Genomic DNA, 12,851 nt, shown 5'->3' on the forward strand with positions numbered 1-12,851 from the left:
TACGTATTTTATATTAATTTTATTTATATAAATATTTTCTATCCTGATAATTATATAGACGACATTAATTTTGTCGTTAATCGAACAAAACGCAGCTGTTAACATATGCAACACAATATTGTATCAATTAATACTAAAAATAGTTGTTAAAAATTATTGTAAATAAGCTTAGAATATAAAATTAGTAAATACAAATTATATTGTTATAAAACTCGAGTCACACTACTTGAAGCAAAAAACTTTCAACAATTAATGGACCAATGTTATGGCAAGACTATGTTATGAAGAACTTACCATATTAAATATTGACATAATCCATGTGGTTGCTGTGCAGTTAGGCGTTTTTCTCAGGTTGTCAGATAGAAAATCTAACCTAACGATAACGATCTTAGATAACAGGGCCTTTCTGACCTAGCTTCATAACATACAAGTGACGTTGCAGTTTATGTGTAAAACGCCTGAATGTACAGCAATTACATGTCATTTTGACAGTATCCAGTATCATTCAGTAGCATAATGTATTAAAGTTGGAGCGTAACATGGCCTTGCCATAACATTGGTCTGTAGGGCGGCAGAATCGGCCCATAAAATCAATCCGAGATAAAATAATATTTCTTTTTGAGCTCTGCTTAATTTATATTTTTAACACATACTTCTACCCTTATATATTTGTGTATTTATGCACAAACTAGTCCTGGTTTGATTTCTAACATCGGCCTGCTTGATATCAAGTATCATATCAAATTTCCACTAGAGGTTATAGTTGATATATTAAGTAATTTTTTGTTAGAATTGAGCCCGCCGTGGTTAAGGGCGTGGGCTAGCACAAACTAGTCCTTGGTTTTATCCGATCAAGCAGCATGATATCAAGTTTGAAATTATAATTTTCAAATATAATATCAAGTGAAAACCGCTTTTTGTATGTGTGGCTTTTGTTACGTAACAGTGATAATTTGTATTTAACTTTCATATATATATATATATATATATATATATATATATATATATATATATATAATACCTAGTTATCTGAGTGTTATCGAAGACAAAAAAATCATTCCCAAAGAATTTAATAAATTTTATGAAGGCCATATATATATAAGCAACAAAATTACAAAAAATAAAAAGCAAAATTTGAACAAAATATTTATTCCTTTAATCACATGATGATATAAATATAAAAAAATATTACATTTTTGGATAAATACGTCAGCCTTCTGAATATTTTGGCATTCCTTAGAAAAAATAGATCTGAGTGTGTGTGTGGGTGTGTATGAGTGTTTTTGTCGATGATTTCAAGAGCTTGGCTCAGCCGATTTGAATGATTCTAAAATCATTTTGCTTGAGTACTTGATTTTTGAAATGGCCTAAAAACTATGGTCGTTGGTCTTTGGTGGAATGTGTATATGTATGTATGTATGTGCGGATACAATCTTTTGTCGACGATTTCAAGAGCTTGGCTCAGCCGATTTGAATGATTCTAAAATAATTTTACTTGAGTATTTGATTTTTGATATGTTTGAAATGGGTGAAAAAGCAAGCACTATAGTCCATTACTTTCTCACGAGATTGAAATGAGTGAAAAATCTGGATGTGGTACATTAGTTTTTTTTTTTGTTAATCTTGCTCTATAAATTCATGAAAAAGGTTGCATTAATCGTGTGTCTGTTTTTGAATTTATTGTTGATGGCATCACCTTCATACAAATTGATTCAACAAAAAAAAAAAAAATTACAATATTTATTTAAGTCTTTTATTTAAGTAACATAAAAATATATAATATTAGTTATAATTATCCATTTCCTTATTGTATAATTTTCTTCGTAGTATCATATATATACTTCTTAAAACTCAAAAACACCTCGACAGCCTCTTGCTTAACACCTGAACTATTATTCTTCTTCTCCTTTAACATTTCAAAAGTCTTCTCCCCCAAACCATCAGGAATCCTCAATTTAACTTTACCACTTTGACCAAACGTGCTCTCGATAAAACCATGCTCACCGGTTGACAAAGTTATTTTTAAACCAATAAAAACTTGTAGATCTGTTTCTTTATGAAACATGTTTCTAGCTATGACTTCGTATTGGTTTGGTGCACGTTCTACAATACCTGTTTTGAATCTGTCTTTGTATATCTTGAGTTTGGATAACGTTGTTTTGTCCAAGTCTTTGAAGGTTTGTTTTATGGTGCCCCAAAAAGCTAAACGACACGCGCTGGTGTGGATGTCTGTGTCTAATTTGGAGGCTATGAAAGTTGACCCCACTTGGGTCAAAACAGGAGTCGCAAATTCCAGCAACACGTATTGTTTTTTGGAGCCTACGTCATCAGTGAGGTTGAAGCTATATTCATACTGATCGTCGTAATTAAAGTCCTGGTTTGTTGTTGTTGATGCAAAAAAGGTGACAACAGCAACAACTGTGGTGTGTCCTAAAGTAATATGGAACTTGGACTTAGTTGCAACATCTTGTTTATAGTATTTGATCTTGTATACTTCAGCAACAACCCCTTGGACCTCTTTTATATATCCAGGACAACATATGATGCCCCTTTCGAATAATTTTGGATCGAAATGGGGTACACAAATGCCTATGCGATCGCCAGCGCAAGCTTTCTCCGATGGTTTTTTGAACATTTGTATAGTTTTGATTTTACGTTGGGTTTTTAAAGCAGGTATTTCAATAGAGTCGTTTACTTTGATGTTGCCTTGTAAAATAGTACCTGTCAGGATAGTTCCTTTTCCTACAATTGCAAAACAATGGTCAACAGCACACAGGAAAGGATCCTCGACGTTACGTTGGGGAACAGTAATAAAGTCTATCATACATTGGAGTAAATCCTGGAGTCCTTCGTGCCCAGCTGTACTGACAGCGACAACTGGTGATCCCTTAAACTCCGTTGGCGCTATAGTAGCCAAAACCTTCCTACGCATCTTGTTAATACTTTCTCGTTTCGTTTTCTGTGGCAACAAATCAGTTTTATTCAAAACAACAATCATCTTCTTGCAAGTGATCTCACCAATAATCAGGCATTCAGAAGTTTGGGTTTGGAAGCCTTTGGTGACATCAACTACCAGCAACATGAAGTCTATTATATGCGCTCCACCCATGATGGTTTTTATTAAACTGGCATGTCCAGGACAGTCGACCAAGGTGAATTGGACCTTCTTGTACCTATCTTGTAGATGTTCAGGTGCTGGACAAGATAAAGCACTGAAGCCCAAGTCCAAAGTTATCCCACGTTGGCGGGATTGTGGATTCTTGTCGAAGGAAGCTGTGCTGCCAATTTCACTCAGGAGTTTTGCCAGGGATGTCTTTCCGGCGTCCACGTGGCCCAGGATGCCCACGTTTATATTTAGCCGCATGGTAAGTAGATTTACTAAAATAAATAATTTTTTTACTTTCTTATTTCTATCTTATTATTTTAAGTTTTCATTATTAGTGAATGAGGATGGAAACGTACAAGTTGGTGTAAAAAACAATAGAATTAATTTTAATGATATAATTAGATAATATTATCTAGATAATGGTATTCATTAATATATTTTGGATAAAAACAAATGAAAGAGAAAGTAACTAAATTATAGCACCTATACTGAAAAAGGTAACGTAACCTTTTTTTATTAACTTCTTCAGATTTCTTAGAAAATTTATAAGACAGGTTTTCGAAAGTCCTTGATATTTTTTTATACAATTTGTTAATAACTTTATCTAGATAACTTTCATATAAAGAACAAACAACGTGACTTTATATATTTTTTGTTAAAATACAGGAGTCCTTGAATAATTTTTTATACCATTTTGAAAATAATTCTATCTAGATATTTGTATTTTTTGTTGAAATATGGAAGTCCTTGAATGATTTTTTATACCATTTTGAAGATAATTTTATATAGATAACTTTCATATAAAAAACAAAAAAAGCGACTTTGTATCTTCTTTTGTTAAATTACAGAAGTTCTTGAATAATTTTTTATACTATGTTGAAGATAATTTTATCTAGATAACTTTCATATAAAGAACAAAAAAACATGACTGTATTTTTTTTGTTAAAATACAGGAGTCCTTGAATAATTCTTTATACCATTTTGAAAATAATTTTATCTAGATATTTGTATTTTTTTGTTAAAATATGGAAGTCCTTGAATGATTTTTTATACCATTTTGAAGAGATAATGTTATCTAGATATTTGTATTTTTTTTTTAAAAATATGGAAGGCCTTAAAGAATTTTTTACCATTTTGAAGATAATTTTATATAGATAACTTTCATATAAAAAACAAAAAAGCGACTTTGTATTTTTTTTGTTAAAATACAGAAGTCCTTGAATATTTTTTATACTATTTTGAAGATAATTTTATCTAGATAACTTTCTTATAAAAAACAAAAAAACGACTTTGTATTTTTTTGTTAAAATGCAGGAGTCCTTGAATATTTTTTTATACCATTTTGAAGATAATTTTATTTAGATAACTTTCTTATAAAAAACAACTTTGTAATTTTTTTGGTGAAATTCTTGTGTAAAATATCTTGTGATTTTTTTTTCTTATTTATGAGAATTCTTTTAATTGGTTTTTATTAAATTCATTTGAAGATAAGTTTATCTAAATAAATTTTGTCAGAAACAAAATAATTATCATGGAAAAAAAGTTCTAGATACAAAATTAAAGAAAAAAACGTACTTTTATATATTTTTTATCTTTTCAAAATTCTTGAAATATTAATTTTGGTGATTTTTTGTAGGATGTCTTCTAAAATCGTATTATATTTTTGATTAGATATTAGATAATTTTATCTAGATGATTTTTGTCTAAAACACAAAATGTGCCTTTACTCGGAAAAAAAAGTTATTGAAACAAAAATCAAAAATAAAACCTAACTTTATCCCTTTATTTAAGAATATATTTTTTTTGTTTAGACAAAAGTTATCTAGATAAATTATATTTAATACAATTTCAAAGGACATGTCTGCAAGATAATCAAAAAATCGAAGTCAACATTCTGCCAGATAAATATTTGAAGGATTTAAATATGATGTAATATGATTTTTTTTACTTGATTTTCTATTTATAAATTATTTTCCAAAAGACTCATTTTTATGTCTTGAACAAAAAGTTACCTAAAGAATTAAATTTAATACAATTTTCCAAAAAAAAATTACAAGATAAATCCAGATTGATAAGTAACACTTTTATCATTTTTTCGAGCAAAGGCAAAATTTATCTAGATAAAGTTATCTGTGAAATAGTATTTAATAATAGAAATATTTATATAAAATATATTTGCCTTTAGTTTTTTTTTAACAATTGGAATGATATTAGGTTTTAGCATTTTTTAAACTTATTATTTATTTATAGGTGCCAGAAGATACTTGAATAGATTAATAATGGCACAGAAACTACCAAAGCAGACAAATTTGAATTAAAAGAATCAAATATAAATTATTAGCACAATTAAAAAGAAAAATGAGGATTATAACATTTGAAGAAGGCTTGTTTAATTTGAAGACTTTTAAAGACATCAAGAAAAAGAAATAAATATATAAAGATACTTCGATAGGTTTGTAATGACACAGGTATTGCAGAAGCAAAGGTAAAGTATTTTATCATTTTTTTAAGGTTTTAGTTAGAATAATAGTTTTAAAAACAACAAGCACTTATAAATATTTTTTACACTTGTAGTGTGTCAGTAAACTAAAATAAACTTTTTTTTTTATCTTTCAGTAATTTTAGTTAAACACAGTTTAATATTTATGATTAACTAGACGACCCGACAGACGTTGTCCTGTAACCACGTCTACAATATTTTAATATAATACTATACTAATATTTACCGTTTACGCAAAAATAATTATTATTGTTTTTTTAAATTACTCTTCTTCTTATATATGAGCGATGTTAAATGTAGAACTGCTTTAAATAAAATGATGATTTAAACACTATATTGGAAATTAAAGTCTTTTAAACAGTAATAATCTAACCATAACCATAGCTTTACACTGGTACTTATGTTGGATTAAATTAATTAAATTTTTTAGTATTTAAGATATTCATATATTAAATAATAAAATATTATTTAAGATATATTAAAAAAAAACTATATTGAAAATTTAATATCCGAATCTTGTGTTGGCGCCCCCTAAGGCGTGCCCACGTATTTTTCGCATGCATCGCATTAAAGGTAGGACCGGCCCTGATTAATACTTAATTTCATATTTTAAGTAAATTAATTTGTCATAACGTGTTTATATGTGTATCATTCAATCTGCCATACATATTCTCTATTTTATATTATTTTAATTTCTGGCACATTTCAGCTGCTTTATGGCAATAATAATGTAAACATTTCATTTTTCTTATTCATAATCATAAATTTATTATACATAATATAATATTGTCTAGGTTCATAAGTAAATTGAAATTTTTGGCAGATGATAATTTTTATTTGTTTTCAATGCAAACAATGACATGTCGTTTTTGCCATTTTTTCTATTTATTTCTACAATATTGCACATACATCCCAGTACTTCATAATCACATACATCCTAGAAAATTTCCTTAACAAACTTTAGAACGATTTATCAAAATCCGAATAATCGTTTAGAAGGAGTATACAGTGAGTGCTTGCAATTTAATATGAACTTTATATAACAATAGAGCTCAAATTGATTCTACGTTTTAGTTAGAACACGTTTGTATGAGGAAAAGAAAAGGCCTGTTTTTAGGGTTTTCCCGGCAATTATTAGATTTTTTCTCGCCGTAAGAACCATCCTTGGACTTTAACAAACATTTTAAAAAAATAATTGGCCAAATTGGTCCAGGCGTTATTGAGTTATGCGCTTACCAACACGGGGTATTCTAATATTGTCTAGGCTTACCAACACATTTTGCGATTCATTTTTATATATAAGACTACAAATAACTAACTGAAAAAAACAAAAGACTATCTGCAACATTTGTAAAAGAAGTTATATAGGCTTGTCGGAGAGAATATAAATAGTACATTTTTAGAGCATTTATGAACAAACATATACTTTTTTATGTTACCAGTTTCTTACTTATGTAAAATGCAACATTTATAATTAAATAAATATCTCAAGTCAACAAACACAGTTCAATATTTATAAATAACTGCAAACAACTAATTTAGAGCATATGTGAAGAAAAATATACTTTTTTACAGCATTTATATATAAATAAATACTTTTTAACATATGTTATATCAGGGAAAGTTTTCAATTCATTTGTAAAAGTTGAATTACGTGAATGCTATAGCATTCATTTGAATTGTGATTTATAAAGTCAATTATTTGGAATTTAATTTTATATAACCTTAGGTTTTTCTAATTATTATTCATGTCAAGATAATGACTAACTGATTCTTTAGGTATGTTCGTGTTGTCTTATTTTTTCCCGTAGTCACTAATTAGCTTGGACAAAGCAGATTGCTTGATAAAAGTGTAGTACTTCACGTGGATGCTGTAGCATTCATGGTATATAACGATTAAAATATGATAATGGTGATGACTTTGGGAAAACTCATTCTTAAGGTATTTTTGAGTTGTCTCATCTTTTCCCGTAATCACTAATTAGCATGGACAAAGCAGATTGCTTAATAGAAGTGTAGTACTTCACGTGGATGCTATAGCATTTTACTTAATAACAAAATAAGATATTTTGAAACAATTGTAAAAAAGTTATATGCGCTTGTCAAAACTCTTAGAAGAAATGACAGGTGTCACACGTGCGTTTTTGAGGTTATGTTTATAAATTCATTCAATTAGTAAAAAGTTTATTTTAGTTCCACTTGATATAAAACGATACTTATGAAGTAATATTTAAATATATTTATATGGTATTTCACAAGGTACTATATTAAATAAAAATTTAATAGTGCTTTTAATAAGTCTTGGACAAGCCTTGTTCAAAACTCAAGGGGCTTCAAAGGTATCAAAATTATTGATATCATTATTATAAATATAATTAATATACATAATGAGTCATTATTATAAATTGTTTAAAATCAATTATTACCTGAGCTTTTGTTGTATTTTATTATTTTATTTATATTTATTCATTACACACAAGCTGTCAAAACAAATGTCAAAAATGTCACGGTACCAACATTGCAGGAAAGTCTGCACTCTTAACAAAATTTTATACGAAAAACATTTGTCAAATGTTTTTGTAATTAGATTATGCTTATTTCGTTAAATTTTAAATTCTAAATTTAAATTTAAATTATAATTTTGTAAATTAATAAAAATTATTTATTTTACTTTTTTTCCTCTCAACTGTCAAATTATTTTTCAACATGGCGGCGCGTTCAGTGCAATGGTTGCTAGCGTAATGTCAATGTTAGTTGTTAGTAGTTTTTTTAGTTTTTAAAGTGTTTTTATAGGTTTAATTAGTGTAAGAAGTATAAAGGATCACTTGATAAAGGTTAGTGCTTTTATTTTTCTATATGTATTATATATTTTATTGGAAATTACGATGTCTTTTGTTTGGCGACTTTTCTTTTGACAACTGTCAAAATGTGTATATGGATTGTGAGGAATTGTTTTTTTGTTTGCCGGCGGGATAAATTATATAAAACGTGGTTAATATTTATGTATATATCCTTACAAATATTATACATACTTATATTAATATATATTACTTGTCCCGGTTAATTATTTTGGTTTGTCACAAAATTCATAAAGTTATGTTTTTAGGTCCCCATTTCATATATTCTAATATATGATTACTAAAAATAGTTTTAAATACGTTTATATGTTTTAAATAACGCTAATGCATACAAAATTTATTTAAAAATGTCAAATTTGAAAAATATTTTGTACTAGTTACAATTTGTGTCAATGTTTTACTTGTTGACGAAGGTGCCCCCTTGACAGTTTTTTCATTTATGTATTTATATAATATATAACAATTTTTATTTTATATATATATATATATATATATATATATATAAAGTATATATATTTACCAGAGATTATTTTAAAGTGTCGTTTGTATTTTAGGGCTCCATTTTATTTTTTTTATTTTTTTTGTTGCAAATTTTCACAGTTTTTAGTACCAAGAAAGAAGAATAAATTAGCGTTGCCATAACAACGATATGTTATTGTCTATGGTATCTCAGATTTGGACCCTAATTGATCTGTACTGTTTGTAAGTCTTCTGAAGCCCCCTTGATTAGATTTTATCAGGTTTTGAGGTATCTTTGTATTATAGAGCTTTGTTTAATAATCGTTTTATTCAGGGCCGTGCCTGGGTATGTGGCCGTCTGCGTGCGAGCATTTTTTGGCCGCCCTTGAAAATACCATAATAGGAAAATATCAAATATGTTCTCACAAAATAAATTGACTTGTAATTTTTGTTTTCTCTACGTTTCTAGTCATTCTGAATCGTTTGAGACCAAAATTAAAAAAGTGTGTATATGAGCTGATTTTTGACTTTGGCCAACGATTTCTCTGAAAATAGCTAAATCGATTTAAAAAATTTAAAAGTCATTTGATGTAACTAGATAAACGACTACCGCCTGTCAGTCGGCAACAATCGGCCAAGCCGCTTCTAATCAACAGAAAAGTGTACAAATGTTCGTACACGATTTAGCTAAAAATCCTACATCGTTTTTAAACATTTAGAAACTTTTTGAAAGATATCATTTGGGAATCGTGCTGATTAAAAAAAAATTAAAATTCATTTGATGTAACTAACCGCTTTTCAGTTTTGTGCGACAATCGGTCAAGCCGCTTCTAATCAATAGAAAAGTGTACAAATTTTCGTACACATTTTAGCCAAAAATCCTGCATCGTTTTGAAACATTTAGAAACTGTTTGAAAAAATGAGCAGCACCTTTTTACGTTTTTTTTATTTGAAAATTCGATAAAATTCGATAAGCACTCGTGCTGGTTAATTTTGCCTCACAAATAATTTAAAATTAAATGTGTTAAATTTGGTAAATAAACTTAAATTTGTTTCAAGATGCAAATAATAGTGTTTTAAGGCACAATTTATAACATAATCATTACATTTTTACACTTTTGTGTATTTTTGATATTTAGAGGTGCCCCCTTGACTTATTAACTTTCCGTAGAGTAGTTGTAGTAATAGGCCGAAAATCGAAAATTAAAATTTTTGCATATCTTCACGTTTAAGAGGTTTCTGAACATTTTGGCATACCTTAAAAAACGAATGTATGTGTGTGTATGTATGGATATAATTTTTTGTTCACGTTTCCGGGAGCGACGCTAAACCAGTTTGAATAATTCAAAAAGCATTCGATTCCTATTGATAGGGAGATGTGCTGGTTAGTTTTTGGAAAAGGTCAGTTCAGCCGTTTCGAAGATACAAAGTAAAAAGTGCAAAAAATAAGGTTTTGAGACAATAGAGCATATGATTTGAATGGTTCGGAAAACATTCAATTCGTAATGATGAGAAGACGTGGTGATTCTATTTTGGCAAAGACAGGCATTTTGAAGATACAGAGCTAAATGTACAAAAAATTGCAGATTTTAAGAGAACTAAGCATCCGATTTAAATGATTCAAAAAACTTTGCTTGTGAAGAAGCGACCAGTTTTTGGGGAGACATTTTTTTCAAAATTCTATTTTTTTTAAATTTACTTTTATTATATTGAAAATGAATTGGATTCCGAATTCTAGCTAAAATTCCGAAGTTCACTTATATACTTTAAATAAATTTATATAATTCATAGAAATATGAGACAAGGTCCTTTAAATCTAACTTTGCTTGATTAGGTTTTGTTTATTTAGTTTTCATGTTAACATATAGAAACATCGTCGTCCAATTTACATTTTTTCTACAAAGGGAAGTTGCCTTAAGGCACGATGCCATGCATTACTAGTTAAATTTTTCGTTGCTATGACATCGCTGTGTTACGCTCTATTTTATCGAGGGGTTGGTCCTTTAATTTAGTTTTCTTTTGTTTTTTAAGTTTTTGTAATTCAATTCCAAAAAATAATGTTCAAAAAAAAAAAAAAGAAAAAAAACTAGGAGAAAAACACTTTACCAACTGTGAAAATTTTTAAACATTAATATATTTTGTAAGACTTTCATTTACTCATAATAAAATATTAATGATATAACAATAATAATTTGTTACTGAGTATATTTTACACGTTAATACGATCAAGCCTAATACGATTTCCCGCATTAAACGCTAAATCACGCCTGTTCCTGCACGTTGAAACATATGCATGGTACGTTTTTCCGCATAAGACGTATTTATGGTACGGTATCTGGAAAATTGTCTTAACAGGGTTTTACTGTATATATAAATAAGGTGTTCGAATATAATTTTTTCATCAAAACCTGTCTCAATATTATTGAGCTTTTTGCTTAACACAAAGAAATAAATACAAGTACCGTTACTTCGCATGTATCATGAGCAAATTCTCACAGACAGATTCATCTTCGGTTCTGAACCGGTTAAAAGAACCGAACCGGTTATAATAACAACATATACCTACCATAAGTACAAATTGTCAAGAATTTCATCTAGGTTTTATATATTTGAATAGATTTGGAAAAACTTAATTATAAATTCAGTTATAGCCAAAAACGTGGAAAAAGTACACTAATCAATTTCAAGTTCTTTTTATTATTTCAGATTTTTTTTATTTCAATCAGACATGTGATTGAATGTAATTTTTTCGTCAAAAACTCGTTTTAAAAATCTGTGTCACTTTTTATCAAGAAATGAGACACGGAGATGTGAAATGTGGTCTTGATTCGGAAATTTTTCTTAAAAAAGTAATAAGATAAATAAGATTAAACATTAATGAATGAATCGAGATACTCAGGCTCATATACTAGGATAAGTTGCTGTGTTATCTTACCTGTAAGATAAGATAAGTTGTAATTTTTCAATTTTGGCACTTCAAAAACTCGCATTTCAAAAACTTCACATAAGTGGTTTAAGCAAAATATCTTGTTTTAATATAAGCAGCAAGTAGAATCTTGACAAGTATAAACTTGACATCATGCAGTAGCGACATCCATTACCAGTTTTAACCCCAGTAGAAATGAATCTTGGCAAGAGAGTTGGAAAATCGTGGGGGCAATATTTAAATCTTGGGCCCATATTAATGTTAAAAATAGTTTTTGTGTGGCATTTAAAATACTTCATATTAGTAATGCAAAATATTTTCTTTCAATATGAGCAACAAGTATAATAGGAGAACTTTACGTCATGCAGAAGCGATATCCATTACCAGTTATAACCCCAGTAGAAATGAATCTTGGCCAGAGAGTAGGAAAATCGTGGGGGCAATATTTAAATCTTGGGGTCATATTACCAATGTTGCCTCCTGCTCTAACCCATATTTAAATCTTGGGCCTATATTATCAATATTGCCCCCTGCTCTTACCCATATTGACTAATTATTTAGTTAAAAATATGTTTACAATTGAAAGTACGTGAGTATGCATTGCGATGTGCAAAGGGGGCGTCCATTAATCACGTGAGCGAGTTTTTAAGGATTTTTGGACCCCCTTTCCTTCCACACGTTATATTTTGTGATTTTTGGTCAGACCTCCCCCCCTCTCCCTGAAAACCTCACGTGATTAATGGACGCCCCCAAAGGCAACGGGATGATTTTGTTACTTCAGCTCATGGACCTGCTTTCAGGCACATAATTATTATTACATATTTATATAAGTATAACGATTTAATTTAACGGTTTTTTAAAAAGTTACCATGTCAAAATAAGAAAGTCTCTTATCCGTATCATCTTCATCTTCAACTCGTTCTTTTCGTTTTTTTTAGTTATTTGCATATATTTCTCGTTTTTGTAATCGATTCGGTACGCGGAAATTATTAATGGAGATAC

The 12,851-nt window shown here is 28.9% G+C and overlaps 2 protein-coding genes across 2 annotated transcripts in view; one reads left to right on the forward strand and one right to left on the reverse strand.

Moving 5' to 3' along the window:
* Window positions 1-1,804: 1,804 nt before the first annotated feature.
* LOC113362991 (selenocysteine-specific elongation factor) lies at window positions 1,805-3,365 on the reverse strand. The gene has a single exon (XM_026605482.1). It carries the CDS (start codon window positions 3,362-3,364, stop codon window positions 1,805-1,807), a length of 1,560 nt encoding a protein of 519 aa, XP_026461267.1. The 5' UTR covers window position 3,365.
* A 4,977-nt stretch (window positions 3,366-8,342) lies between these two features.
* LOC113362992 (WD repeat-containing protein 47-like) overlaps window positions 8,343-12,851 on the forward strand; it is a 29,294-nt gene continuing 24,785 nt past the window's right edge. The window contains exon 1 of the mRNA XM_026605483.1: window positions 8,343-8,440. The gene's annotated coding sequence lies outside the window, so the exon portion shown is untranslated. The remainder of the gene's footprint in view (window positions 8,441-12,851) is intronic.

Source organism: Ctenocephalides felis, unplaced genomic scaffold, assembly GCF_003426905.1.
Source record: "Ctenocephalides felis isolate EL2017-DRISC unplaced genomic scaffold, ASM342690v1 CF-g0.4_SCAFFOLD_00845, whole genome shotgun sequence".
Taxonomy (NCBI): Eukaryota; Metazoa; Arthropoda; class Insecta; order Siphonaptera; family Pulicidae; genus Ctenocephalides; species Ctenocephalides felis.